This window comes from Microtus oregoni, unplaced genomic scaffold (genome assembly GCF_018167655.1).
Source record: "Microtus oregoni isolate MIOR12 unplaced genomic scaffold, Mior012 000015F_ref0000493, whole genome shotgun sequence".
NCBI classification, from domain to species: Eukaryota; Metazoa; Chordata; class Mammalia; order Rodentia; family Cricetidae; genus Microtus; species Microtus oregoni.
The window spans coordinates 47,390,355-47,416,710 of record NW_024543074.1 but is presented as its reverse complement, the minus strand read 5'-3'; the positions used below and the strand labels follow the sequence as shown (position 1 = coordinate 47,416,710).

The window sequence follows — 26,356 nt, the reverse complement described above, 5'->3', positions numbered from 1 at the left end:
CTAATACAGTAGAGCTCAGTATGCTACCCCCGCCCCTGCAGCTCTGAGAAGGCAACAGCACAAAGGGAAACTGGGATGCTCCATGGCCCCCACCAAGGAGCATCCAGTGCTCCTGGAGAACATTACCTAAGGACCTTACCATAGGCAGGGAGCCTCTTTTTCGTCTTTGAAGAAGCCTTGGGAGGCGGAGTGGCCCTGGAACCCTCGGGTTCCCATACCATGGAAGAGCAGAGGGCTTCAGTCCCGGCCTCTGAATTGTGCAGCTGAAGCTGTCCTCAAGAACCGGGACCCCTCCCAGCTCCCCCATGCCACCTCGAATCGTAAAGATGACATGAAATGAGCTGCAGCTGTTGGAGCTGCAGAAATTAATTCCGGTTTGGTAATAACGTTATGAAGACTGGGCTGAAATAACCGTAATGAGCTCCTTTTAATAAAACTCACCAGTGGGACTCTGTGCTGATGGCCCCCGTGGGGTTGAGCCTGCTCTCGGCTTCCAGAGCCTCCTAAGAGCATGCCTGCTGCCAAGCAGGGCTTCTCGCCGTGCCCTGATTATGCACCTAGGTAAACATATTTTATCTTAATGACCATCTTCTGGGGAATCTGCAGTCATAGAGTGATTATGTCTTCAAAGTTAACAACCGGAGGACTGACCTTCCTGCAGATGACCTCGCCTGGCCTGGCGCCTCAGTGTATGTTCAGTGACGCTGCCGCCGCCCAGGATTTAAGGCCTGACCGTAAGCCCCTGCAAAGCCTGAACCATCAGCAGGCAGAGCTGGGTCGGGCTGGGGAGATGTCTCAGTCGAGAAAGTGCTTACCTGTAAGCATGAGAACCTGAGTTCTAGTCCCGAGACTCACATAAAAAGCCAGGCATGGTAAAGTGTGCACCCACAAGCCCAGTGTTCCTACGGGGAGGTGGACTCCCCAGGAGCTGATGGGCCAGCCTGGGGTAAGCAGCAGCCAATGCCACCTGCAACACGGACCGACACCCAAGGTTGCCCGCGTACCTCTACATATGCCCGGTGGTGAGCCTCCCTCTCCTTTTTCTGAGCAGCGTGGTGGTTCCTGTTCCTCCTGAGTCCTAAGGAACAGAGAAATCTGTTCTAATCCACATGGTTGATGCCTTGGGCCAGCAGCGCGGTGTGGTTCCTCTGTACACAAAGCGCCTTAGTGAGCTGTGTTTTCAGCCGCTCACCTTGCTGGGCCAGCAGAGATTTGAGACACCAGCAATGTCTCTCAAGCATGCGATTTTGAAGGAGGGAGGCAGGCAAGAGCCTACTGAACTTTAGAAAAAGGGTTTAGCTGATTTTCTTCTAGCACTTCCGCGACGTCATTCTGATCCTACCAGGCTGCATTAGTCCATTTCGCCTTACAACAAAATGCTGGAGGCAGCTAACCTTATAAACAACGGGATTTATGTAGCTCATAGCTTTGACACCCCAAGGGCTTGGCACTGCATGGGCTTTGCTCTCTTCCTCTGCCTCTTAGTCCCTTCAAGGAGATAGCTCTGTGGAAGTGGGGGTCTTGGTGGTAATAGTCTGTCTTTGGGGTCTCCCTGGGGTGGGATGGTCAGCTGTCTTCAACATCTGAGGCATGCTGCCAACTGTGGCTCACTTCTCCTCATCTTCACTTGCTGTTTCTGTGTTGAGTCTCCCGTTTCCTGTGTTTTGTATCTTATGTTTTTCTTGGGCATGTCTTTTGTTTGGATGGACCCTCTCAGTAGCTTTTCAGAAGTAGTAATGAGCAGGTAAATGTTCTGAAAACTTGCATGTCTGGAAACTTTACTCCAGTGCCATAGTTCATCAAGAATTTGGGGTGAGACTGCAGTTCAGTTCATTTCCATCAGGATGTTCTCTCTCTCTCTGTTTTTTTTTTTTGTTTTTTTTTTTTTTTTTTTTTACTGTTTGCTTTTTCTAATGCTGCTTCTGTGACATCTAAGCAATTCTGGATCCATCTCTTTTTTATTTTTTTATTGATTTTATTGAGCTATACATTTTTCTCTACTTCCCTCCCTGCCTCTTCCCTCCAATTCAACCCTCTCCCATGGTCCCCATGCTCCCAGTTTACTCAGGAAATCTTGTCTTTTTCTACTTCTTATGTAGATGAAACCTATGAATGTCTCTCTTAGGGTCCTCGTTGTTATCTAGGTTCTCTGGGATTGTGATTTATGGGCTGGTTTTCTTTGCTTTATGTTGAAAAACCACTTATGAGTGAGTACATATGATAATTGTCTTTTTGGGTCTGGGTTACCTCACTCAACATGATGTTTCCTAGCTCTATCAATTTGGCTGCAAATTTCAAGATGTCATTTTTTCCTGCTGTGTAGTACTCCATTGTGTAAATGTACCACATTTTCCTTATCCATTCTTTGGTTGAGGGACATTTAGGTTGCTTCCAGGTTCTGGCTATGACAAACAGTGCTGCTATGAACATAGTTGAGCACTGAACCCATCACTTTAGGTAGACTTCTGTCACCTGCTTATTCCTGCTAGTTCTGTATGGAATCTTGTAGGTGCTCCTGTCTGCTATAATTTCATAATCATTTGATGTGTTTTATTCACCTCTGTTGGGCTCTAGATGAATCCTTTTCCACCTGGGAACACCCTCCAGTGAGGGGAATTCTCTAGAACTATCTATTCCCTCCTTTCTGGTTTTCCATGCTCTCTGCGAAGCTTCTGTTATCCAGCAAAGCTTCTCAATCTACTATAATTTTTCAGATTGACTTACTGGTTCACTTTGAAGGAAATCCCACAACTTCATTTTCCAATCATTTCACTGAGTTTATCACTTATTTCATTTTTTAAAAAGTTTCCAGGAGCTTACTTTAATGTTCTCCCTGTTCTTGTTTTAAGTATGTAGCATCTCCTCTCAGCATCCACAGGATGCTAGCTCAAGCTTTCTGTTCCCACTTCCCCGCAGAGTTCATGTCTTCCTTCTGTTGGAAATTGCTGCAGGTTTGTAGAAAGAATCTGGCATGAAATCACCCTTTAGATGGGCTTCACTGGGAGAGCTTTGGGCTCAAGACCGAGAGAGCCATGAGGAGCTGCAGTGGGAGAGCATTCAGAGAGATAGCGACAGGACCCTGGAGGAGAAAACAGTCCCTTTTCATTCCCCCAAAGGAGCTTCATTAGTAAAAGTCACTGCCCTGTGGAGCATGGAGGTCCCAGAAGTCTTCCCCTTCAATTTGAGAGGACAAAGTGCGTTTCTGACTTTTACAGACTTTTGGGGTGGGTGGACAAACTCCATCACATGACCTGTGCTGTCCAGGAGTCACACAGCAGGGAGGCACTAGATAAAAGTAAACTTATAACCAAACGTTGTTCTAGATCTGGGCCTGGGGGGGGTCTAGGCTTGCTCATAGCTGCTAGGTCGGGGCAGGGAGAGCTGTGCTCTTTGAAAAACTATAAGGTCAGAGTGTGTCTATCAACTTGGTTCATGGGGAGCCATGTGGGGGGTCAGGCTGATGTCAGGGGAGAGAGGCAGGTGGAAGGGCAGTGATCTCACTCCCTTTTCCTCTTACCGTTTTGTTTTGCTTTGCTATGTTTTGTTGCTTCTTGGTCTTTATCTGTAGTGTCAGACACCAGAGATATGGTGGCCCTTGGCTGGCTGCTCATTTGTAAAGGTAGACACTAAACATCATAACTATGATGATCGGAAATGCTGGTGTTAGTACGTGGGCTCCTTTTGCTCCTTGGCTCCTCAGAGTACTCACACAGTCTCTGGAATGGTGAATATCTGGCCATCAGCATCTTGGGAAAGAATGGACAAGTGGGTCTTCACTGAATCCTCCAGTTTCTAGAATGGTACCCTCACCCTTAGCCACACCAAGTCCTTGCATCCCAGAGATCTCTTATACTTTTTGAAGGAATACTCCAGATCAATGCCAGTCCAACAGAGGGGCATGGGGACGGGGATTGGCACTTCCCTTCAACTCATCTGCTCCCCACCCCACCCCTGGATGGTACTTGATGCATCAATTTCCGTGCTTTGGGGAACTGTAGCAGAGACGAGGAGAACTCCGACTCTTCACCATACTGGCTTGGGGCTCAACTAGAATATATCAAGTTTATTACCACGCAACACTCTCCTGCTTCCCAGCTGATGACTGTTCTGATATTGCTCTCTTCTGCTCTCCCTGGGCTTATAGCTTTGGAACTTTAAAAATAAAAGTTCCTGACTGACACTTTCCAGACAGACGGATTCCAGAAAGGATTTAAATGGGCCATTTATGTTCAAGTCTTTATTTTTACCCAGAAGTCTGGGTGTGCCCTTGGACATTTTATCCAGCTCATTTCATGATATTAACTTGCTTTATTATAGTGAATGTGATTTTATAGAGTATAGTCTTAATTTGAAGGCATTTCTTTTCATTAGTCTTTTTCATACATATCTTCTAAGTAAATTCCACAATTTGCTGGAGTTTCATGATTCTTTTGCAATTGTGTTACACTTGCAGATTCATTGGGAAGGGACTAATAGCCAGTCCAACATTGTATCATTTTTCTCTCCACTTATTATAGACTCTTTTTTTTCTTTAACTTTGGAATGTTAGATTGTTTTCCCTTTTGCTTGTCCATGTACTTTCATTATTTTTTGTTTCTCAGTATTATGATGGCTGTGTGCTTTAGTTAACAGGTTTCCCTCCCCTAACCCAATTTTCTAGCTGGTGGCTGTTTTGGATAGGTGAGTTATTGATCACTGTGCTCTCCCTTCCTCAGGGATTGGGTTTTTTTTTTTTGTTTTTTGGATTTTCAAGACAGGGTTTCTCCGTAGCTTTTGGTTCCTGTCCTGGAACTAGCTCTTGTAGACCAGTCTGGCCTCGAACTCACAGAGATCCACCTGCCTCTGCCTCCCGAGTGCTGGGGTTAAAGATGTGTGCCACCACCGCCCTGTCCTCTCCCTTCCTGAAAGATTAGATGTGTCTGTTCCTTGGGGGTTGGGAAGGACTTTCTGTGGAAGCATCTAGACTTTCCTTTGGCCGCGTTTTCAGCCAATTCTAGTTCTCTCTTTACTCAGTTCTCTACTGCAGCTGTTGGGTTTATACCTTCTATTTAGTCTATGCTTATTAGAACTTAAGGTGTGTTTAAGATTTGTTTATGTACCTGAGTGCTCTATCTGCTTGTGCAACTCTATGCCAGAAGAGGGCGCCAGATCTCATTACAGATGGTTGTGAGCTACCATGTGGGTACTGGGAATTGAACCCAGGCCCTCCGGAAGAGCAGTCAGTGCTCTTAACCTTAGAGCCATCCAGCCCCAGAACTAAAGGTTTTAAGACCTTCCCTATTACAGTATTTCCCAATTTTTGTTTCAACATTAATCATTACAGGCACAATTTTTTGGTTTTCTTAGTGTCTCAATGTCTTCCATATATGTGTGAAAAGGGTGTGTTTTATTTTTTGGTGGTTTGAACACTGGGTTGTTGTATAAGATCAAATCCTTTATGTCTATCGCTAGTGTTTTCTCTAACTCAGGTGCTGTGTTCTAGAGCGAGTGTGTGACTGCTCACACCTACCTGGCCTTGGCCTCTCCTTGCATCCATTCAGCGCGCTGGGGAGAGCACCAGGTTCCCCGTCACAGCTTCAGACCCTGTTTGCCTCAGCAGCCCATCCCCTTGAATACTTTAGATTTGATTTTAACTCAGGAACAACATTAAGACACCTCACTTGTTTTCGTTGCCAATTACATGATTCACGTTTAATTTCTTCACCCCATTTGTTTCCATCTGTCTTGCCTCCCCTCTTGGTTTTCCCCCATGTAAGTAATTTATAACTGGTTCTACCTGTCAACACAGTTCCCTCCTGCTCCCATCCACCAATGTCCTCTTCCTGGCTCGACATGCACCAGCCGCCCTTCTGCTGGGTCCTGAGTTCCCACTACATCTCTCTGCCAGGACTTCAAACCCTCCTAGCCCCCAGGATCCCTCTGGGGCACTAGGGAAGCTGAGGCCTCCAAACCCATGGACACTGTCTTCTGGGGGTCTCTATCCAAGGGCAAAGAAGCAGGGGATGCCAAAGCAAATCCACAAAAGATGTTAGAAGTGCCCACGATTGTCATTCCTGCCGGAAGGAAGGTGTTGTCTGGGGGAGGAGCTGGAGAAGGAGAGTCTTAGTAAAGGTTCCTTGAAGAGGTGACATTTCAGCTGGAACCTGGTGGATGGGAGAGATAGGGAGGATCATTCCAGGGGGAGCAGATGGTAGAGTCTTCCCTGTCAGGGACCAGTGTGCTTCTCTATGTTATAAGCCCCTCCCTGACTTACCCACATTGTCTCCAGTGTTTAGTGAGGGCGATGGAGGTGACATACGGGGATTGTGCCAGTAGGCTTTGCATTAAGTTTGACAAAATACCAGAGAGAAAAAACTCAGAAGAAGGACAGGATTCGGGGTCACAGTGGTTTGGTGGTTTGAGGCCATGGTCACTTGTCCCTATTGCAACTATGGTAGCTCACATCGTGGAATGGAGGAGGTGGCTTCCCATCTCATGGCCACCAAGAAGCAAAGAGAGTCAGGAAGGGGCTGGAATCCCAATAGCCCTATCCAGGGTGCATCCCAGCTAACCTAACTTTCTTTTACTAGGCCCAGACTCTTGAAGTTCCCACTATCTCCCAATAGTGACACAGGCTTGAGCCCGAGCCTTGACCATTGAGCCTAGGAGCCATTTAAGAGCCACACTTCCTTGAGAGTAGAGATCAAACACAGCCCCTCTTCCACAAGCTCTGAGCCCAGTGAGAAGGCAGGCAGCAAGACTTTAGAACTGTCAGCTATAGACTGCCTTCCCTCTGGGTGGTTTGGGCGCTCCTCCAGGGTGTGATCATGAGCTAACATAGAGCAGGAGCAGAAAAGTGAAGAGGCCAGCCCAGCAAAGGCACTGGCATAGACTTGCATGGGGCTCTGAAAACTCTCAGGCATCCTTGCACTACAGGGCTGGCACCAGCCCTACCTCACTCTGACTTTACAGACTAGAGTCCAAGTGTTTTTTTCCTACCAGTTTTGGTTCCCCTAAACTAGCCCTTGTACTGGTGGAGCATGGGGTATCCTCCAGACCATGTTGCTAATATTGGAAAAGTTGGGGCATGGTGGTACATGCCTGCAATCACACAGGAGGCAGAGATAGAAGTACAAAAACATCCGGGTCTACAGAATATGTCTAGAACAGCCTGGGATACAGGGTAAGATCCTGTCTGAAAATTCAATAAAAAAAAAAAGAAGAAAAAACAATATTGGGAAGCAAACCCACACTTTACTGTGGCATATATTTTGATTGCAGGGTCACACTATTGCTAAAATAATAATCATTTTTCTTTTTGTTGTTGTTGCTATAGACAGGGTTCCCTGTATTCCATGCTGGCTTTGAGCACCCTCTGTAACCAAGAATGACTTTGAACTCCTATCCTCCTGAATGCTAGGAGTATAAGTGTGTACCACCATGACCAATTGATGCAATATTGGGGTGCAAACACAGCTGGGGAGGCATTCTACCAACTGATCTGCATGCCCAGATTCAGAATCACCACTACTCTTTAAGGAAAAAATCATACTGGATCTAGGCCTTGTTTCAGGTCCCACCTCCTCCTCTCTGGCAATGTGGCCTGATGGACTCAGTCTTTCTGCTCTTTTACTGCCCCTTGTTGATTGTCTTAATCCATTTGGGGCTACTATCACAAAATACCTGACACTGGGGTATTTATTTAAAAAAAAGGTGTTTATTTTGCTCACCATTCTGGGGAATGAAGCGTTCCCACAACATGGTCTTGGAATCCTGGCAGAAGCATTCCCTGGCTGTGTCACAACAGATCAAGTGGCAAGATGTGATAGAAGTATATTCCAGAGGAGGAAAAGAAGCCAAGATGGGGGTCTGGTGCCCTCTTCTATAACAAGTCCCCCAGGGGAGCAACCTAGTCCCAAGAGCCCTGACCCACTACCATGTGGTGGCACTAGCTCTTTAATGAGTCCGGATCCCCTGTGACATAATCACTTCCTCTAGGCCCCACCTCTTAGGAATCTGGCACCTTAATAACTCTTGTGTTGGGGACCATGCTTGCACTCTGAGACCTTGCAGGGACAAGCCAGAGGAGTGTAAGAACAGCCAGGAGCTCCTCTTTTTGTGAGAGCTGAGTGCATTTCCTCCCTGTGAAGGGCTGTGCACAAGTCCTTGTCCTAGAAGCCATCCTGAGGATGCTCGAAGGTGCAGTCCTCGGCCCATGGGCTCAGCACCCTTTGCTGTACAAAACTTATGTAGGTGGGCTTGGCGGCTGCCCCAGTCTTCCCAGGGCAGGTACTCTGCTTCCTCCATCCTCTCCCCAGCCTGTTGATCTACACTCAACATCTTTCCTTTGCCTTCTAGAAACTCTCAGACCAGGGCTCTTAGATATGGTTTCTGCTGTGTCATCCTTATCAAAGCAAAGAGATGTCCAGATGCCATCTGGAAGGGTCCCCAAGCAAGGGAATGCCAGGAACCAACTATCTTTTGTTCATTCGTCTTTAAAAGTTAGGCTCCTGTGATAGACACCCAGGCAAGGGGAGAGTCAGCCAACCAGGCCATGGGTGCTGGGGCTCCTTTTCTCTCTCTAGCATCTGTCAGCCTCCCACCCCCTTGGGGGACCAGTGGTTTCTCCTTGTGTGTGTTTGCGCTTGCGTGTGCATGTGTTGCTGGGAGAGGGAGCTGCCACAGAGAAAAGATAAACTGGAGGCAGCAGTATCTTCCTGTCTTAGGAGGAGAAGGACAGCATTGACAGTTCATTGCCCAGCATACACTAGTACTGACTGATGGAATATATCGTCATGTGAGCAATGGGCCAAGGACCAAGTGGAATGAAGGCCTTTAGGTCATGCTGGCAATCCACCATGTCTGGGTAGGCCCTGAAGGCCAGGGCTGCTGTCAGAGGGATCACTGGAAGGTTGGTCCAGGACCTTTTGGGAGCTTGTTATTGGTCAGAGCTCCCTGGGAAAGACAGGCATGTCAGGACCAGAGTTTAGCCAGTGTTAAGGTCATAACCACTGTGAAGAAAATGGGGGTGTCTTCATAATTGGTGAGGTAGAATATCTGCTTGGATGATGACTCCCATAGGGATACGGAAGAGCAGAGATGGCAGCCAGGCCAAGCTTCATCTAGTCCAAGGGCTGAGGGCGGCCGACCCCACTGCCTTGGTGCACCTGTTACGTCCTGAGGAGCTGGAGCAGACCTGAGGTGGGTTTCAAGGAACTGGACTGCTTGGAGTGGCTGACCCATCTCTCTGCTCCTGGGCTTTGGGACCTCTCTACCAAGGGCTGGGTTGTGGAGAAGGTGTTCTAAAAGATAATGTCCAAGAAGTCAGTCCTGCTGATAGCTAACCTTGGTTGTCCTCGTCTTACCGTGGGAAGAGAGAATCACAATTGTGGATTACCTCTATCAGGTTGGCATGTCTATGGGCATGTCTGTAGGACATTTTCTTGACAGCTAGTTGATGGAGGAAATCCTAGCCCTCTCCTAGGCTGTGTAAGGAAGCAAGCCAATAAGCAGAGATCCTCCATGGTCCTTCCTCCAGGATCCTATCTTGATTCTGATGAGAGCCTAAAACCTCTAAGCCAAATAAACCCTTCCCTGACCAAGTTGGTTTTGGTTAGTCTTTTATCACAGCAGCAGGAGAGCAAACGGGGGACCCCTCCCCACAAAAATCATCAGGATAAGAATAATATCAGCAACCATCATTATCATGCCTGAGCTGAAATTGGCATCTCCAAAGCATTATTTTCAAGCCCCCTTGCTTCGGATGGGCCTGGAACACATGGTTTGACTGAACAGCTATGCCAGGTTGGCAGCACAGCTGCCTTGGAGAAGTCATCAGGCTGGCAGGTGGCTTCCCTGATGACCTGGGCCCCTATATGCCTTCTCTCAGTACACCCAGGTGACCCAGGGATGGCCCCAACTCTTAGTTTCTCAAGAGAAACTGGGTGTTCTTGGTGGTTTTTAACGTGAAACCTTCCAAGTTTCAAATGCTGTCAACTAAATTAGGTACTGTCTAAAAAATACCTGTGGCCCCAAGGAGTACCTCTTCAGTCTGCTATTCCCCTGGGGCTGCCTGTGTGTGACCCTGAGCAAGACAGTGGCAGAAGGTGGTGTCTAACTCCTTCCCCAGGGGAGGAGTTTTTCTGTGGAAATTACCATCTTTGCTTCCCAAGGTGGCTCTGAAGGTGAGCTGTCCCTGCTCGCTGAAAATGCAAAGAAGTAAATGCATGAAAATAGAGCCGCAATCCCTCAAGCCTTGTGTCAGGTTTAAGTCCCAGGCGGCTCCTCTGGAAGCATCAGGATGGCCCTGAATCATCTCCAGGCAGCTGAGCGGAGCAGCACTTAGCTCTGCACGGGGCAACTTCCTGCAGGACTGTCCCATTCCCCATGCCTAGAGTAGCCCTGGGCAGGATCGACTGTTTGTGCATGTGTGCATGGGTGCATTGCATGCACGCATGACCATAAGGCTATGTACTATAGATGTTCATTTGTGTGTTTGAACATATACAGTGTTTGTACCTGCAGGTTTATATACATATGTTATACGTAGAGAAAGTGTGTGTGTGTGTGTGTGTGTGTGTGTTATTATCAGTTTGTAGTATTAAAGGTAAACTTGAGGGCATGAACCGTCTGTCTGGTTGTCTGCCACATAAGGGTTCCTCATCTGTAAAACGGAGACTGAAGGTACCCACTGTGTGACTGCGTGAAGAGGTTTCCTGGGTGAAGAGGGTGGGGTAAGGACAGAACTATAAGCCAAGCTGTCTTGTATCTTCAGGAATGGCTACCCTCTGACGTTTGGTCTCGCCAGTGTGAACCAGAGGGAAATCAAGGCAGACAGCATAGCTGGAGGGTCAGTGGGCATGGCATCCTGGGCTCTGGTCCTGTTGGTGCAGACCCTTGCCCTCGGACTATACTTCTCAGTATAATCGGTGCATAGCCAGGTCCTGGCCATCTGCGGGCAGTTGGTTGATTCTCTCCCAAGACACACTGTGGGAGGTGTGATGAGAGGGACTTACATGGGTCCCTGAGCAATCCCATCAGCACCGGGGTTGGGGGCAGAGTTCTCCCGGTGGAGAAGGGGTCAGACATTGAAGTCCTGACCCAGGATATGCATATGGTCCATTCCTTGAAAGTTCTGGAGCTAGTTCTGGAAGGAGAGCTAGGCGTGAGGAGACACCGTGTGACACATACAGTCTGTGCTGAGCCTCAGTTTCCCCAGTTTTGTTTGCATTTTCAGTCTTGCCCCCTCTGGACTTCCATCTGTTCTGTGAATGGGCACAGTGCTTTGGTTCAGGGCGCTGTGAGTTTTAAATGACGTAGTGGTCACTTGGATGCCACCCGTAAGCCTGGCTGGTGTCCGAGTTGTACCCAGATGGGTTCTATCTTTCTGTGATGCCCCTGGGGAGGGGGTGCTGGGCTGCTACCAAAGAAGGTGTCCTCTCCTTCCAGGAGCCTCCCGGGGCAGCCTGGAGAGCCTCAGCCGAGCCCTGGGCGTCCTGGAGGAGCACATCACCAGCTCCCGGCGGAGGGTGCGCAGGCACGCCACCGACGATGACTACAACATCGAGGTCCTGCTGGGCGTGGATGACTCAGTGGTCCAGTTCCACGGGACGGAGCACGTGCAGAAGTACCTGCTGACACTCATGAACATTGTGAGTCAAGGCTGGGGCGGGGGGTAAGGGACTAGGAGTGGAACTGGTCTCTGGGAGGCAGGACTTGCGTAGGCAGGGAAATCAGGCTTGGGTGGGGATTAGGCAGTGGCTGGGTGGGTCTTTGGGTGGGCCCATTAGAGAGTAGAATGTGGCAAACTGGGCTGGAAGATGTCACCTGGGAAGTGGGTCTTAGGATGCCCGTGAGAGATTATCTTGATTATTAAGGGGGGAAGACTCCACCATTATGGGCAGTACCTCCCCCTGGTAAGTGGAGAGAAGGAGCCGAGCAGCAGCATCCATCTCTCTGCTTCCTGACTGTGGATGTCATGTGACCAGCTGAGCTCTGCCATGCGTCCATCCCTCTCTGCTTCCTCATTGTTGGTGGTGTGACCAGCTTCCCCAAGCTTCTGCCTTGATTTCCCCCACTGTGACTGACTGTGCTCTTGAATAAACACTTTATTACTTCAGTGACTTTTGCCAGAGTCTATTATCACAGTGGGAAAAAGAAACTAAGACAGAAGGGCCCTGGAGGGCTGGACTGGACTCTAGGGTTGGGCCTTAAGGGGCAGAGCCGAGCTCACAGTCTGAGATCTTCTCTGTTCTGGATGGTGGGCTCTCCAAAGCCTTGCTAGAAGACTAGCAGTTGGAGGAAGGACTAGACTGTGACCATGGCTGTGCCTCTCAAGTGGAACATGAGAAGGGGCTGCTTTGTGGGAGGATGGTAGGCTTAACAGAGCACTACAGTGAGCAAGGTCCTCCCAGGACCACCCTGGAGGTGGGTGGACAGACATGCAGAAATGGGCTCTGCTCCTGGGAGCTAAGGTGGCAGCACCTAGGTTTGCCTCTGGAGGACCCTGGTGAGAGTATGTGGGTGAGCTGAGCCCCGGAAAGAGATTGCCATCCGAGTGGGCTCACTCCTTTAAGTTGTCCTGGTTACATCCTTGGCTCCCTGAACTTCTACCTTTCCTTGCAAAAGTCTTTGCATTTGTACATTTTATTTTAGGAAATGTTAATCTCATATTAATTTTTGAAAAGTACCTTTAATTTAATAACAACACAACCATAATCATGGAAATGAACAAACCCCTAAGATATGGCTGCAATAATAATAGTAGCAACAACAATAAATAAAACCGTAATGGTTGCAATTAATGATCTGCCAATGTGTGGCTGTGTGCCAGGCCCAGGCTAGCCACTTTCGGTGCAATAGCTTAGGAAACACTCACACTAAGCCTGTAAGCCCGGTAGATATGCAGACCTCACCAGCCTCCAGAATACGTGTTCTTCCCGTAGTTCCACTGCTGCCCAGCTCATAGGGAAAGGTGGGTCTTGTCATTAAAAAGACTAGGTGTGTCCGTGGGAATGAGGTTCCAGTCCTCTGAGCCTTGGTGTTCCCATCATTAAAATGGGTCAGTTCCCTTGCACCCCGTAGGGTAGTTTAAATGGCATAATGGAAGTGAATGAGCTTTGTCTGTCTCTACGTAAGGTAACGGTAGTTTCAATCTCCAGATAAAATGTAGCTTTGCTCACGCAGCAGTCGCAACAGCACAGAGAGCATCATTCCTAAGGAGTCTGTGGGTGGCCCTGCCTGAATGTGGGGCTCTCAGCAGGACTTCTTCCTGGGTCAGGTGCATGAAAATCCTCCTTTTCCCTGGTGGAGGGCTCCTGTGTCACAGGGCTCTCTGGAGGTCATCGAAAACTTTCCCCAAGTTTTGACCACAGGCGTTCATTCATTCATTCATTCATTCATTCATTCCTGCACACCCCTGTGACCCCACTGTAGCTCTATTTTGAATAAGGACAACAAGATGGTTTTGTTTCTAGAAAAACCCCAGAACCATAAGAATGTTTTAAATGAATCCTGTCTCATCATCACAACAACAAGAAGAGAACTTCAGGCGATCAACCCGAGGTGTTGAGAAAGGCTGTCTGGGTCACATCTGTTTGCCTTGTCACACAGATGTACACTTGTGCACACAGCAAGTGTTTATTGGCCAAGTGCTTGTCCTTGTGGGTGGGGTGGTGAGTCTGTCAGAAGACAAGGGTGAGGCACTCCTGGGGCTCGGTGAGGCTCTGGGGTGCGAGGTGGCTCACCCCTCATCCACTCTTCTGCTTCAAGAGTTCCTTGTGGACGGGGAAGATAAGGTTCTGCCCACGCTAGGAGCAGAGACTGCACTAACAGCTGGTGCCCTGTCTTTAGAGCTGGGAAAGGGACTGGTGGATACTCTGGTGGCCTTGGAGAGGAGGAACAATGAAGACACACATACAAAGGGACAACCTTCCAGAACGCTGCTGCGTGACAGAACTTTCTGTAGCTGTCCTTCTGGCCTTTGAAATATTGCAGACACTGGCCAGGCTGAATCTTGAGCTCTTGAAATCTGTCCAGGGAGAGGAAAGAACTGACCAGTTTTTTTTTTTAACCCAATAGAATTTAAGGTTTAATTAAAAGCATTTTGTTGTGATAAAATATAAGCTAGGCCAGGGGCTGGGAAGATGACTCAGTGGGTATAGTGCCTGCCACATAAACACTAGGACCTGAGTTTCATTTCCCAGCACAGATGTAAAAAGTTGGGTGCAGTGGTACACACCCACAGTCCCAGTTTAGCTGGACCAGTGAGCTCCAGGGTCAGGGAGAGATGATCTCAAAAAGTAAGACAGAAAGCAGAAGTCATAGAGCAGGGTACCTGACTTCCTTCTCTGGCCTTTCTGCTCACACAAGGGCCTGCCCCCCCCCCCCCCCGCAAGTGTGTGCACATAACCGCACATGCCCACAGAGTTGCACACCCTCAAAAATAAATGAGTGATTTAGGAAGATGCTCGACAGCTGACCTCCATGTGCACACAAATGTGCATTTGCTCACGCACACTCCAAATAAAGGAGGGGGTGGGCACAGAATGATGCACCTGCTGGCACAAGTCTATAGTCCCAGCTACCTGGGAAGCTGAGGCAGGAAGATTTCAAGTTCAAGACCAGATCTGGCAGCTTAATGAGCTCTTGTTCACAAAAAGGAAAAGAGAGCTAGGAATACAGAGATGTGTGGTGGAGAGCTTGCCAAGCATGTGACAGTCCTAGAGCCAGGCACAGGTCATCGTCACCATTTAAAGTGCACAGCTTGTGACATTAAGGACATTCTCATGGAAGTACAAAGGTCACACTATCCACACACGGGACTCTTTTCAACTTTTAAAGCTGAACCTCCCACCGTTAAACACTCATTTCTCACCTGATCCCCTGGAGCCTGACTATGATTCTTCTGATTTTAATCTCTAAATCTGACTGCTCCAGACCTCAGTATCGGTGAGACTGTATGATATTTGTCCTTTGGGAACCAGCTTATTTAATTGACTGTGATAGTTACATTGTAACGTGTTGGAATACCGTGTGTGTGCATCTGTCTGTCTATGGTGTGTGTTATTTTGCCTTGTTTTTGATACAGGTCTTGCTGGGAATCTCAGGCTAACCTTGAACTTGTAATTCTCCTGCCTCCATCCTGCTGAGTGCTGGGATCCCAAGTACGCATCTCCATGCCCAACCTTCCCTCCCTTCCTGAGGCTCATCAGAGCCATAGTATACCTAGACAGGTTTTGCTCATCCATTGATGGGCACCTGGGCAGCCTCCGCCTCCCGGCTCTTGGGAATAAGGCTGCTGGGAGCTTGGGTTATAGATTCCTGTTCCCCTCTCTGTTTTGCATTCCTTTGGCTGCAGACCCAGGAGTAGAAAGGCTGAATCATGTGGTAATTCTATGTTTAACTTTTAAGAAACCACCACGCTGCTTTCCACAGCCGCTGGATCATCGTATGTTCCTACCAACAATGCATGAGGGTTCCCAGTTCTCCACAGCCCACGGCACTTGTCATCTTGATGGCAGCCTTGCTAATGGGGCCATGACTTGTAATTAATCTGATGTTTAAGTTGCCTGTGTGGCCAGTGGCAACTGCCCTGAGCACTGCATGGTGGGAAAGCCTGCTGTGTGCTCCTATGAACTTGAAGCTGACCACTAAGGAAGCTTGGGCAGCTCTGGGTGTGTGGACCTCAAGCCACAACCCCCAAAGCCTGGCCGGTAGCTTGTTATGATCCCCTTGTTAAGTCTACAGCTGGTCCTGGATGTAGTTTGGTTGAGGGAGTGCCTGTCTAGATGTGGCATTGGGTGAGGTCCAGCCGCACTCTGGATCAGGTGACCATCGACAGTAATAGCAGGTTGGTAGAGATGACTCCGTGGCTGAAGGGCAGCCTGGACAGCAAGCTGCCCCCTGAGCTGGGTGTTGTATGAAAGACCTTTCTCGGGGTTATGCGACACATGTACATGTTGATTCATCCCCAAGGGGAACTACACCAAAGGCCGAGTTGGGGAACCAGTGAGTTTTTTATCAGGGTTACTAACTAGTGTATGGGTGAGAGGTCACATATAGGAGTGGACATGACTCAGATCAGCAGCTGTATCCCCCCAAAAGGCTCCACCTCCCAATGGGCTCTGTAACTTCCTCAAGCACATGTGCCTGGGGCGACATCACATTCAGCTCACAACAGAAAGTGAGAATTTGTGGGTCTCTCTCCACTCCCTGCTTCATCTCAGACCCCCTGGTGGGTGAGGGTTGGGGGTATCTGCCGAGCACTTCACAGGACCCTCTTACCCACGGATACCACCTACCAACTCATTCCCTACCAGCCAGATCCATTTTCCCCGATTCCCTCCCTAAATTCAGAAAAGTAATTTTTTTCAGTTCATTAAAACATCCTATATTTAACACAGATAATATATTATTTATGCCATAAGATTAGAATGAGCTCATATAGATCTCTCCATCTTTTCTCCCAGGAGCTCCTCTCCACGACTTCATTTTAATGAGTGTGGAGTTGCCATGGGGAGCGTGTGCTTTTTATGTAACTTATTATTTATATGACACACCCGTGGGATAAAACTTGCTTCCTCTTTAGAGGTCAGCGACACCACCTACTATTTTGCATCCACATCGCCGAATCTGTCCCTCATCCTTAAGCATGTCCTTAGACTGGTCTCCTAAAGGTGTAATCTTCCAACAGGTGATGTACATGTTAATGTCCTCCCTACCAGAATATTCTGTTATGGCCTCGTCCTCTGTGCCTGCTCCACTGAGGAATGACCCATGACCCTGCCTCATTCTTCGTCGTGGTTGCTTATAGCTACAACGGTGACATATTAATACTTTCTGTTGCAAGCTATAGGTAGTCTCTTTGTTTTATTGGTTTGTTTGTTTTTTCAAGACAGGGTTTCTCTGTGTAGCTTTGGCTGTCCTGGAATTTACTCTGTAGATCAGGCTGGCCTTGAACTCCCAGAGATCCACCTGCCCCGCCTTCAGAGTGCTGGGATTAAAGGCATTTGCCACCACCGCCTGACTTATTGTATTTATTTTTATTTCATTTATTTATACTGTGTGTGTGTGTGTGTGTGTGAGAGAGAGAGAGAGAGAGAGAGAGAGAGAGAAAGAGAGAGAGAGAGAGAGAGAGAGAGAGAGAGAGAGAGAGACAGCACACAGATGGAGGTGTACCAGGAACCCAACTCAAGTCATCAGGCTGTGTAGCAATCGCCTTGACCACTGGTTAAATTCTCCCTTGCTTCCATCTGCCCTCTGACCCCCAACCCCTCAGCTGGAGCAGCCCTTCCCTGAAGGCCACCGTGGTGACCTCACACTTAAGCTGAGTTTTACCTGTTTGCTGCTTATACCCCAGACTTCTCAACACCACCTATCCCTCCAGCTGGTCTAACTGCTTCCAAGGTCATCTGAGGTCACTGCGAGGGTTTTTTTTTTTTTGAAGGAATAGCTGAACTGACTTTGATCTCCATTTGAAAATATCTTAGTAGATTTCTGGGCAAGAGCAGTCCCTCTGAGCTGTGTGAACCGCTCTTCCACTGCAGGCAAACCCATTCCTTAGGCTTGTAGAGAGCATGGGGTCCCATGGGGCTCCCTGCACTTTTACAGCTGAGGCTGTACCCTTTGATTCCTCCCAGAAGGATGAAGGGCCTCAGCACAGTGTGTTCTAAAACAACTGTGTTCAATGAACAATCTTTCTTGGTGCCAAGACTTGGATATGTTTCCTCTTTTCTTTTCTAATTTAATCCAGAAATTGGCCTTGACTTGCCAAAGTCTTGCCAGGGTTTGTAAACAATCAGCTGCTCACCAACTTTCAAGAATGCTGGGGCCGGCACAGTGGCAGTGCAGGAATGTTTTGTGCTAGGTTCAGGGGGAGGAAGTCTTGTGAACTGCAAAGCAGCCTGCAGAAGGCATCAGCCCCCCACACGCACACACCCCACCCCCACCCGTTCACATGTCTGACTCTGCTTCCTGCAATAAAGAGACACTGAAACCTGGGGCTGGTGTAGGAACTGGCTGGAGCAAAGAGGAGGAAGGATGGAGGCCCAAAGCTCCCTTCCTCATCTGGTTGTGTTGCCTGGACCCCGAGAGAAGGTTTGGGACAGTTTCTGGCCCTTCTGTTCCTCATGCTTGTCCCGCTAGGCCTGAGATCAAGACACTGTGTGTTTGTTAAAGGAGTCTCATTTTTCAGGATGGCATGGGGGCGCTGCATACAGAACACATAAGAGAATCATATGACCAGGTGCAGCTGGGTGCCAGGCAGCAGTGGGCAGAAGAGGATGGGGCCTAGAAGACAATGGGAGAAACCACATCCCCTGACAATGGCTTCCTCAGTTCTGCTCACTTGAGACTGTGCAGGAATGGCCTGCCCAGCCCTTGCCAGGTCTGGTTTTCTGAGATGAAGGCTGGAATCTCTCGGGGAGACCTTGTCATTTGTCAACGTGGGCTACAAATTGCAATCAGTACTCGTACTGTCGGGTGAATTGAAGCAGGCCACTGTCGCTGGAGTCCCTCTGTGCCACACATGTGGGGATAGTTCCGCTCCAAGGGTTACTGTGGCATTTATTGCTCTAGGTGTCTAACACTTAGACAGATGTGAGGCAAGTAGAGGCCCATGGGGCCATGAACCATTGTGTCCTGCACTTCCTAACGTCGTGCCTCATTACAGACACTGGGGTACAGAGATGGCAAATTCTACCCCTGTACCTGGAAGCTCAGAGTAGGCGTGAAATTTGGGGGCAGAATGAAGACTAGAATTGCACCAGCGGTACTGGGGGAACCTGGATCAAGGAAAACTTCTCAAAGACATCTTCAGCTTCTAATGCAGGGCAGTCTGGGTGGTAGCGAAGCACAGGCCAGGGCTCAGGGGCCTCTCTCTCCTCTTGCACAGTTTGGACCCGGCTGAGAGGCATAAGGCTTTGGGGAGAGGCAGGGGATGGAGTTGATTTGGTGTCTAGAAATATCTCCATTGGGAAATTTGGGGCTCCCCACGTTGTTATTTAAAAGAGGAGGAAAGAGTGCACATTGATAGAGGTTTAGCACTGGGCAACCCCGTGCGAAGTCCCTCTGCAAGGAGGCCCAGAGAAGCTGGGCAGTGGGACCAAGCACAGCAGTGGAGTCACGTGCCTGTGGGAAGGTGACATGGACCATTCGTGCTCCTCCCTGACTGTTCGGATCTGAAGGGGGTGGGGAGATTCCTTAGAAGTCTCAGAAGAAGTGCCAGGCCTGTTCTAGCCTTGGCTCTATGTCTCCCAACCGTGCTGGCTGTCCGTTATCACACTGTCTGCCTTTGTCTATCCTTTATCACAATCATACCATCCGCATTTCCTTTCCACTGCAAGCCATCTTGTCTGTGCACATCTCTCCTGGGGATTGCCAGGGGAAGCTTTGTCTGTTGTTTATTTCTGTTCTGATATTGTCACCGACACACACACACACACACACACACACACACACACACACACGCACACACACACACACACCCTCTTTCATGACCTGAGCACTGAGGAGATAGGATCCTGATGAGGTTCTAAGTTAGAGGAGGGTCAATGTGGGCCAGTGTTGACCTGGTGCCTTCATGGAGCTCCCATTCCACAGAGTTGGGCTGATACAGAGGCCAGTGGTGACAGTGCTGGGTGGGAACACTGGGGTGGGGCACCACGAACTGTCCCCACTTTTTCCTCTTCTCTGTCTGGTCCCTGTCGTTCTTCCTGCATCCCGGCAGCCACTCCCCATCTGCCTCCCCACTCTGATGCCTCCTGACAGCTGATGAGGGAGCCTAGTTGCTGCCTGTCCTTGTCTCCCAGGGGGAGCTGACAGTTGTCAAAGCAGGAGTCAGAGTCCCTGTCGGCGGACACGGAGGGCCAAGCATCATCTCTCCCTGGTGACAGCTTGAAGTGGCTGTTGAGATGTTGAGCTTGTCCTGTGCAGGCTCCAGCAAAGGGGTGACAGCTGAGGCAGACAAAAGAGGTGACAGTTTCCCTCACTGGGCTCCAGTCTAGGCAGATGTGGACTGTCACTTTGCCCAAGTCTCTCCATGGTGTGTCCCCTGCCCCTGTACCAAATTATACTCAGACATCCCTGAGGCCCTTCTTCCATGGGTGATGTGTCTTAGAACTAGGGATTGTCATCTCAGGTACCCCAAGTTTCATAGCAGGTTCCGAGAACATCGTCTACCTGACTGCGCACACTCAACCCTGACAAAGGGTTGGTGCATAGTAGGTGTTCCCTAAATACCTTTTTTAAATTCTTCCTTTTAAATTTTCAGGACAAGGTCTTATGTAGCCTCGTCTGGCTTTGAGCTTGCTGTGTAGCTGAGGATGGCCTTGAATTCCTGATCTTCCTGGTGCCAGGAGCCGTGTGCTGTGCAGAGGACAACTGCTTCCTTCTGTGTTCAAATCTGACTACATTAAGGGTATTAGAAAGCAATTGCAAGGAACATGTCTGCAGCAGCATGCTCTTGCCATGAACTTGAGTGTAGAAAGCTTAGCGTTGCTGTGTTCTCTGAATGTCTCAGGGTCCGTCTGCTGGAGTCCCGGGACACCATGCAAAGTGCTGATTTAAGACCCTTAGTTGCAGGTGCTTGTCTCTTCTGGGTCCGTGTGTGATCCAGCTTTATGCCATGCCTGCATAACAGTGGACAGGCTCATCGAAGTCCTCTCTGTTTTGTGGTGCTCCGTGGGAGTACTGGGTGGGAAAGGGGACCCCACGTGCCTTCCATTCTGCAGCCTCTCCAAGGTCAATGCCAGGCCATCCCCACCCCTTCTCGGATACCCCAAGTAAAAGCTTCTGGTGGCACATACCATCTTTCTAGGGCTGGGACAGCCAGGGTGCCTACTTTAGATCTCGCTGGTTTACTCAAGACATGGGTCAGGCCCTGTGTCTCACCTTCTCCATAAGCATCGACTAGACTCTTCTCTTATGATGTGGCTCCATCACTGTGGGAAGCAGAGCCCAGAGGCCTCCACATCGGTCTGTCTCTAATGCTAAGGTTGGAGTGGGGGCAGAGCAGAGGAGTGCACCCCCAGCCCTGGTCTCACTTCCCACCTCTCCTCCAACATCTTCCTATCTCCTTCATCTCCAAGCGTGTTTTCTACTCCTGGAACTTCCTTGAGGCCACTGGCTTCCTGGGCTCATGGTGTCATTTCTCCCATCTCTTTCCTTGGGTCACAATCTGATCAGGCAGCGGGAGAATCTGGGAAATGAAAAATACATTGTTTTCTGATTACACAGTAGTGCCCTAATGGAGCCCAGTAGCGGAGGTCAAGTCACTGGGGACAAATTGTACCACACAGGCTCCGAGACACGCAAGAGTGTGGGAAGGGGGATGCTAGTAGTCTGACCAGGGGTAGTATACGGTCTTGGCACTTAGGGAATGAGACTGCATCCTGAAACAGGACACCATGCTGAACTCCAGTCTATGTGCTCAGGGAGGCCAGCCAGCCACCCCTAACATAACACTCCAGAGACTTGACGTCCTGAGGTCATTGCCAGCAAGAATCAAAATCCCTGTCATCTCTGCCTTTCTCCCCATTGAGCTGAGAGTAGCTGAGAGGCCTCTGAAGGCCCCAGGCCCTCTGCCGTGTCCTTCTGTGTCCTGTGGCCTCAGCAGCCGCCATCCTTCCCTGTCTGGCAGCATTACTTCTGGTATTTGCCAGGTCAGTCCCTGGAAGATCAGGCTCACAAGGATGTGTGGATGGCTGTGACCATAGGATATCAGGCCCCTGCTCCAGCGCCTGGTCACACTCAGAGAATCGTAAGCAAGTGCTGGTGTTTGCGGAGACGCCTCCTGGTGTTACCAGGGAAACCATGGCTCCTTTGTGTTCTTAGTCTCATTAATGAAAGAATTTAAAAACAGATTCTGTGGGCGCTCAGGATAGTTTTGTTTGTTTGTCTGTTGGTTTTGTTTTCTGAGACAGGGTTTCTCTGTGTAGTCCTGGCTGGCCTGGACTCCATAGACTAGACTAGTCTTGAACTCACAGAGATCCTCCTGCCTCTGCCTCTAGAGTGCTAGAATTAAATGTGTGTGCCACCACTGCCAGGCTTTTAAGGCTAGTTTTATGAGCTCTGGAAAACAACAGGCAAGCAGGCTGTGACTCTTGGCAGCCACTGGGAGGGAGGACATGGAAAAGAAGAGGGAAAACCATGCCCCTGGCATTAGGGTGGCATGTTTAGCAAGGGAGGTCAGGTAGCAGGTACGTGACAACAGACAGTCATATGGTGGAGGCAGAGATGGGGCTTAGTGTTATAGAGAAAGAAATCGCCAAGTGCCGGAGAGAAAACGCTTAGGCTTTGGACAAAGAAAGAGGAAGGGGGAAAATGTCATACTTTTCTGAATTAGAGCTGTGAGGAGGGCGGAGTGAGCAAGGCTCAATAGCCATGTCTCAGGAAGTGACTACCGGGGATGGGGTACTTTATCTGACTAAAGGGAAAGAAATTCCTCTCGTTTCTTTAGCTTGAATCAGCCTGCCTTAGGGATGGTCTCTTAGCCAGGTGATTGACAGGTCCATTTGGATTAACTCTCAGAGCAAGAGACACTAGTATGAGATTGAAGTGTTGTGTCTCCCCCCAGAGATATTCATTCTTCTCACCAGGACTTAAGGCGTGGCAAAGTAGGTCTTTACTTTTCTAGTGTTAGCAGGAAAATGGGAGGCAGGGTCCAAAGGCTGAAGCCAAGAGGGACCAAAATCTGGGACACAAAGCAACAGTTCCCATTACCTGACCCTCTTGTATTGGATAGCTTCACTAATACATTACTACACACTGGGGATTTTTCTAGAATTTTTATGGCTTTAATATTTTTTTTTTGCTATTAGTCTTTATAACAAACCATTTGGGGAAACTGAGGCCCAAACAGAGTAAGTGAGCTACACAGCAGGGTTGTAGGAGATTTCTCCTGAGGTCAGATGCAGTTGGAAGCGAGGACTTCAGACCCACCTGCTCACCCCGGAAATCCAGGGGAAGGGTTGGACAGCATCACAACCACGTGGAAGAGTTTCTATGGGAACTGTGTTTTGTTCGGGGCTCCACCCTAGTGATCCCTTCAGCTGAGCAGTATTCATGGAGTGCACACTAGGTTCTGGGCGTTGACAAACTTCCTAAGGGTGAGGTAGCTTGGGCCCCATCCTAGATCCCTTGCCCAATGAGTTAGTTATCCCCTGTCCCTGGAGGGTACGGACTTCCACAGGAGAGGAGGTGGGAAGAGACCATGGAGGAGTCTGAGGGTTTATCTTGGTCATCATGTTCAGGTACTTGGAGTTAAAGGAGGGGTTTACACACCTCTAGCCCCGCCCTGCCCATTTGACAAGTCCATTTATGCTCCAGGAGATACAAATACAAGCTGGGCGATGGTGATGCTTGCCTTTAATCCCAGTCCTCGGGAGGCAGAGGCAGGCTGGTCTCTGTGAGTTCAAGGCCAGACTGGTCTACAAAGGCTAGTTCCAGGACAGCCAGGGCTGTTACATAGAGAAAAAATACAAATACAAATATTCCTCCTGTGGGGCCAGCAGACTGCTCCCCCAGCTTCCAGTGGGTGTATCACCTCCATCTCCAACTTCTGACTATTCAGTCGTGAGGCCTCCAAATTCTAGTGGGTGCATTGTCTTGTCTCCCCCAAATTCCCTCTATCCCAAGCCTCTATCCTGGCAGCCTAAACCTGGCCTCTTCTTTATTTACGTCAGGGGTTTGCACAGAAGCCACCCAGGGGTGCGCCCTCCTGCCACCCTCTGGGGACTCCCTGAGATTACTTTGATCTCTACCTAGGTTATCCAGGTGCCATTAGACATTGTTCACAGCCCGAAACTCAGCTCCGCAGAGGCATGGGGATCCCAGCAACAGGTCTGCTCAGAACATGCCTACCAAGCAGCAGGGTCATCAGCCCCCCCTCATAAGGAACCCCATTCTGTACCCCAGACCTCTTCCTCAAGGGAGTTCTCCTTTGCCCAGCCTCACTCAGGCCATCCTCCAGGGCTCACTGTCCTTCCAGGAAAGCTTTGCCACCAGTCTGGCAAACTTTGACATTGCCATGCAGAACCAGGTCCTTCCCCGTCTACTCCAGAGCAGAAACTTGGCTGCCTCTTTGCATAAACAAAAAGCACATCACAAAGCATTTCCCCCAGAACGCCAGCGCCTGGCCTCCAGCTCACAGAGAGGGCTGGAGCTTTGGCTCTTTCCCCACAGGGCTTAAAGGCTCCAAGATCAATTTCTTAAAGACAGGGCTCAAGGACACTGTCCCAGCCCCCACCACCACCACAGCTGAAGTCGGGCAAAAGTGTGCTGCCTCTCCTAGCACACAGTCTCTAAAGAAGGAGGGCAGAGGAGGGCCAGCTGTAGTGAGGGGAGGTTAGGCAGTCAGCTGATCCACATCTTCCATCCATCCATCCATCCATCCATCCATCCATCCTCAACTCTACTTAACACCTACTATGGGCTGGAATCACTGAAGAGTACTTTTCACTATGCTAGGGAAGGTGAGGTTAGCACAAAGGCCCTGAGGTAGCGCTAGGCTCCCTGTGCAAGGAGGAGCTTAGAAGAGGCAACTGTAAGTAAGGCTCTGTCTTCCTGCCCTTGATACCACCTAGAGCCTCAGAGTCAGAGTCCCTCCTGCTGATGGGAGGACCTTGAGGTGGGAGGAGTTTAAACGTGTAACCACCATCCTCTGAGTGCCCTGCCCACCATTTTTATTCTTTAAATTCTCTTAAGGTATCTAAAGATTCAGGGCTGGAGAGGGGCTGTGGGAATTTCAGGCATACGCCTTTCCCCAGGCAGGGTGTGTGTGTGTGTGTGTGTTCTAGCAAAAGGGACATTGACAGGCAGGTGTGTGTGTGTGTGTGTGTGTGTGTGTGTGTGTGTGTGTTCCAGCAAAAGGGACATTGACAGACAAGGTGACCCAGAGCCGGGAGGTGGTCTTACCATCAATTCCAGACCACGTGGCTTCTCATATCCATCCCTTCCCTCCACTCTTTGACTCTAAGCCCTATATTCCCACATCTCTACTCCTTCCATCTACTTTCCATAAAGCATCCAGAGAAATCCTGGTTAAAAACATAATGTCATTCTCCCATCCAGGCCCCTGACTTCTCTTTGAATAGATTTGGAGTCCTCACCTGTTGCTGTGGCCTCCGTGCCCCTCTCCAGAGTCCTCTTCAGAAACCCTTCCCTGTCCCTTCTGGGCAAGAACTTACCTCACCCTTACCACTCTGACACAGGACGTTTGCACATGGCTGCGGCTCTGCCAGGAGCACGACGCTGATTTGCTGAACCAGTCACAGCTCTTCTGGCCCACCATATCCTTATGGGACCCCCTGAGTTGCCCTCTGGGCAGATTCCACATAAACACAGCCTCTCAGACAGAATATAAAGTGTCCCTCACAGGCTGTGGCATTATTTGGGGAGGGTGTAGATCACTGAGGACAGGATTTTGAACATTCTACCTGGTGTCCAGTTTGTTCTCTCTGCTTCCTGTCTATGTGCTGTGAGCTGTTCCACAAAGCCTTTTCCACCCTGGTTGACTGAATGAACCTTCTAGAACTATGAACCAAGTTGTCTCTGTTGGGTATTTTGGTCAGTGTCAATGAAAGTGACAGACACGCATGTATTTCCTCCCAGACACTCATCGCAGTCACGACTGTGGAGAAGGCTTGCCAGCTTCTGAGCGAGCTTAGAGGCTTTGGAATGTCACTCTCTGCCTCCTCTCAGGAAGGTTGTTTCATGCGTGTTCTCCTGACACACAGGGAGACCAGCCACTCTCTGTTGGGTCTCCTGGGTACCTGCCTTGGATCAGTAGTGGAGGAGAAGCCAGGCCAGAGTTGCTGAGTGACTCAGCCCACAGTGGGGTCAACTCATGTTGAGATGTCCCACTGAGAACCCAAGAAGTCCTGTTACTCAGCCACAAAGTTACATGCACGGTGGGGTCAACACTGACATACTAAGATCTAAACATGGGGTAGGCATGGCTTTCCTCTTTCCCAAGTACCCCGTCCTAGGACAGAAGAACCCATGCCATCTGTCTCTTGAGAAGTAGGCTCATAGATTCCTGTGTAAGAGCTTTGGAAGAACGGTCAGCCAGGTCAAGGTTAAGCCCTTCGTCAGTCAGATTTTCTTGGCTGTGACTAAACACCTGAGGGTTTCAACTTAGAAAGAGGAAAAGTTTCTTTGGGCTCATGGGTTCAGAAGTGTCAGAGCATGGTCACTTAGCCTTTCCACTGGGGGCCTGGAGAGAGGCAGAAGATCATGATGGGGCGTGCGTGACAGACACAGTCGCTCGTGTTGACGCTACACCAGTACAGGAGGCTCTGAGGGCCGTTTACAACGTGAACCACCACAAGCCCTGACTCTTTCGCTGGGGCAAGTGTAGCAAAGCACCAGGGTGAGTGTG

The 26,356-nt window shown here is 49.4% G+C and overlaps 1 protein-coding gene across 1 annotated transcript in view; it reads left to right on the top strand.

The window, feature by feature from the left end:
* Adamts2 (ADAM metallopeptidase with thrombospondin type 1 motif 2) overlaps positions 1–26,356 on the top strand; it is a 197,421-nt gene that overhangs the window by 123,442 nt on the left and 47,623 nt on the right. The window contains exon 4 of the mRNA XM_041664732.1: positions 11,428–11,630. Within this exon, the coding sequence (XP_041520666.1) occupies positions 11,428–11,630 (203 nt within the window). The remainder of the gene's footprint in view (positions 1–11,427; positions 11,631–26,356) is intronic.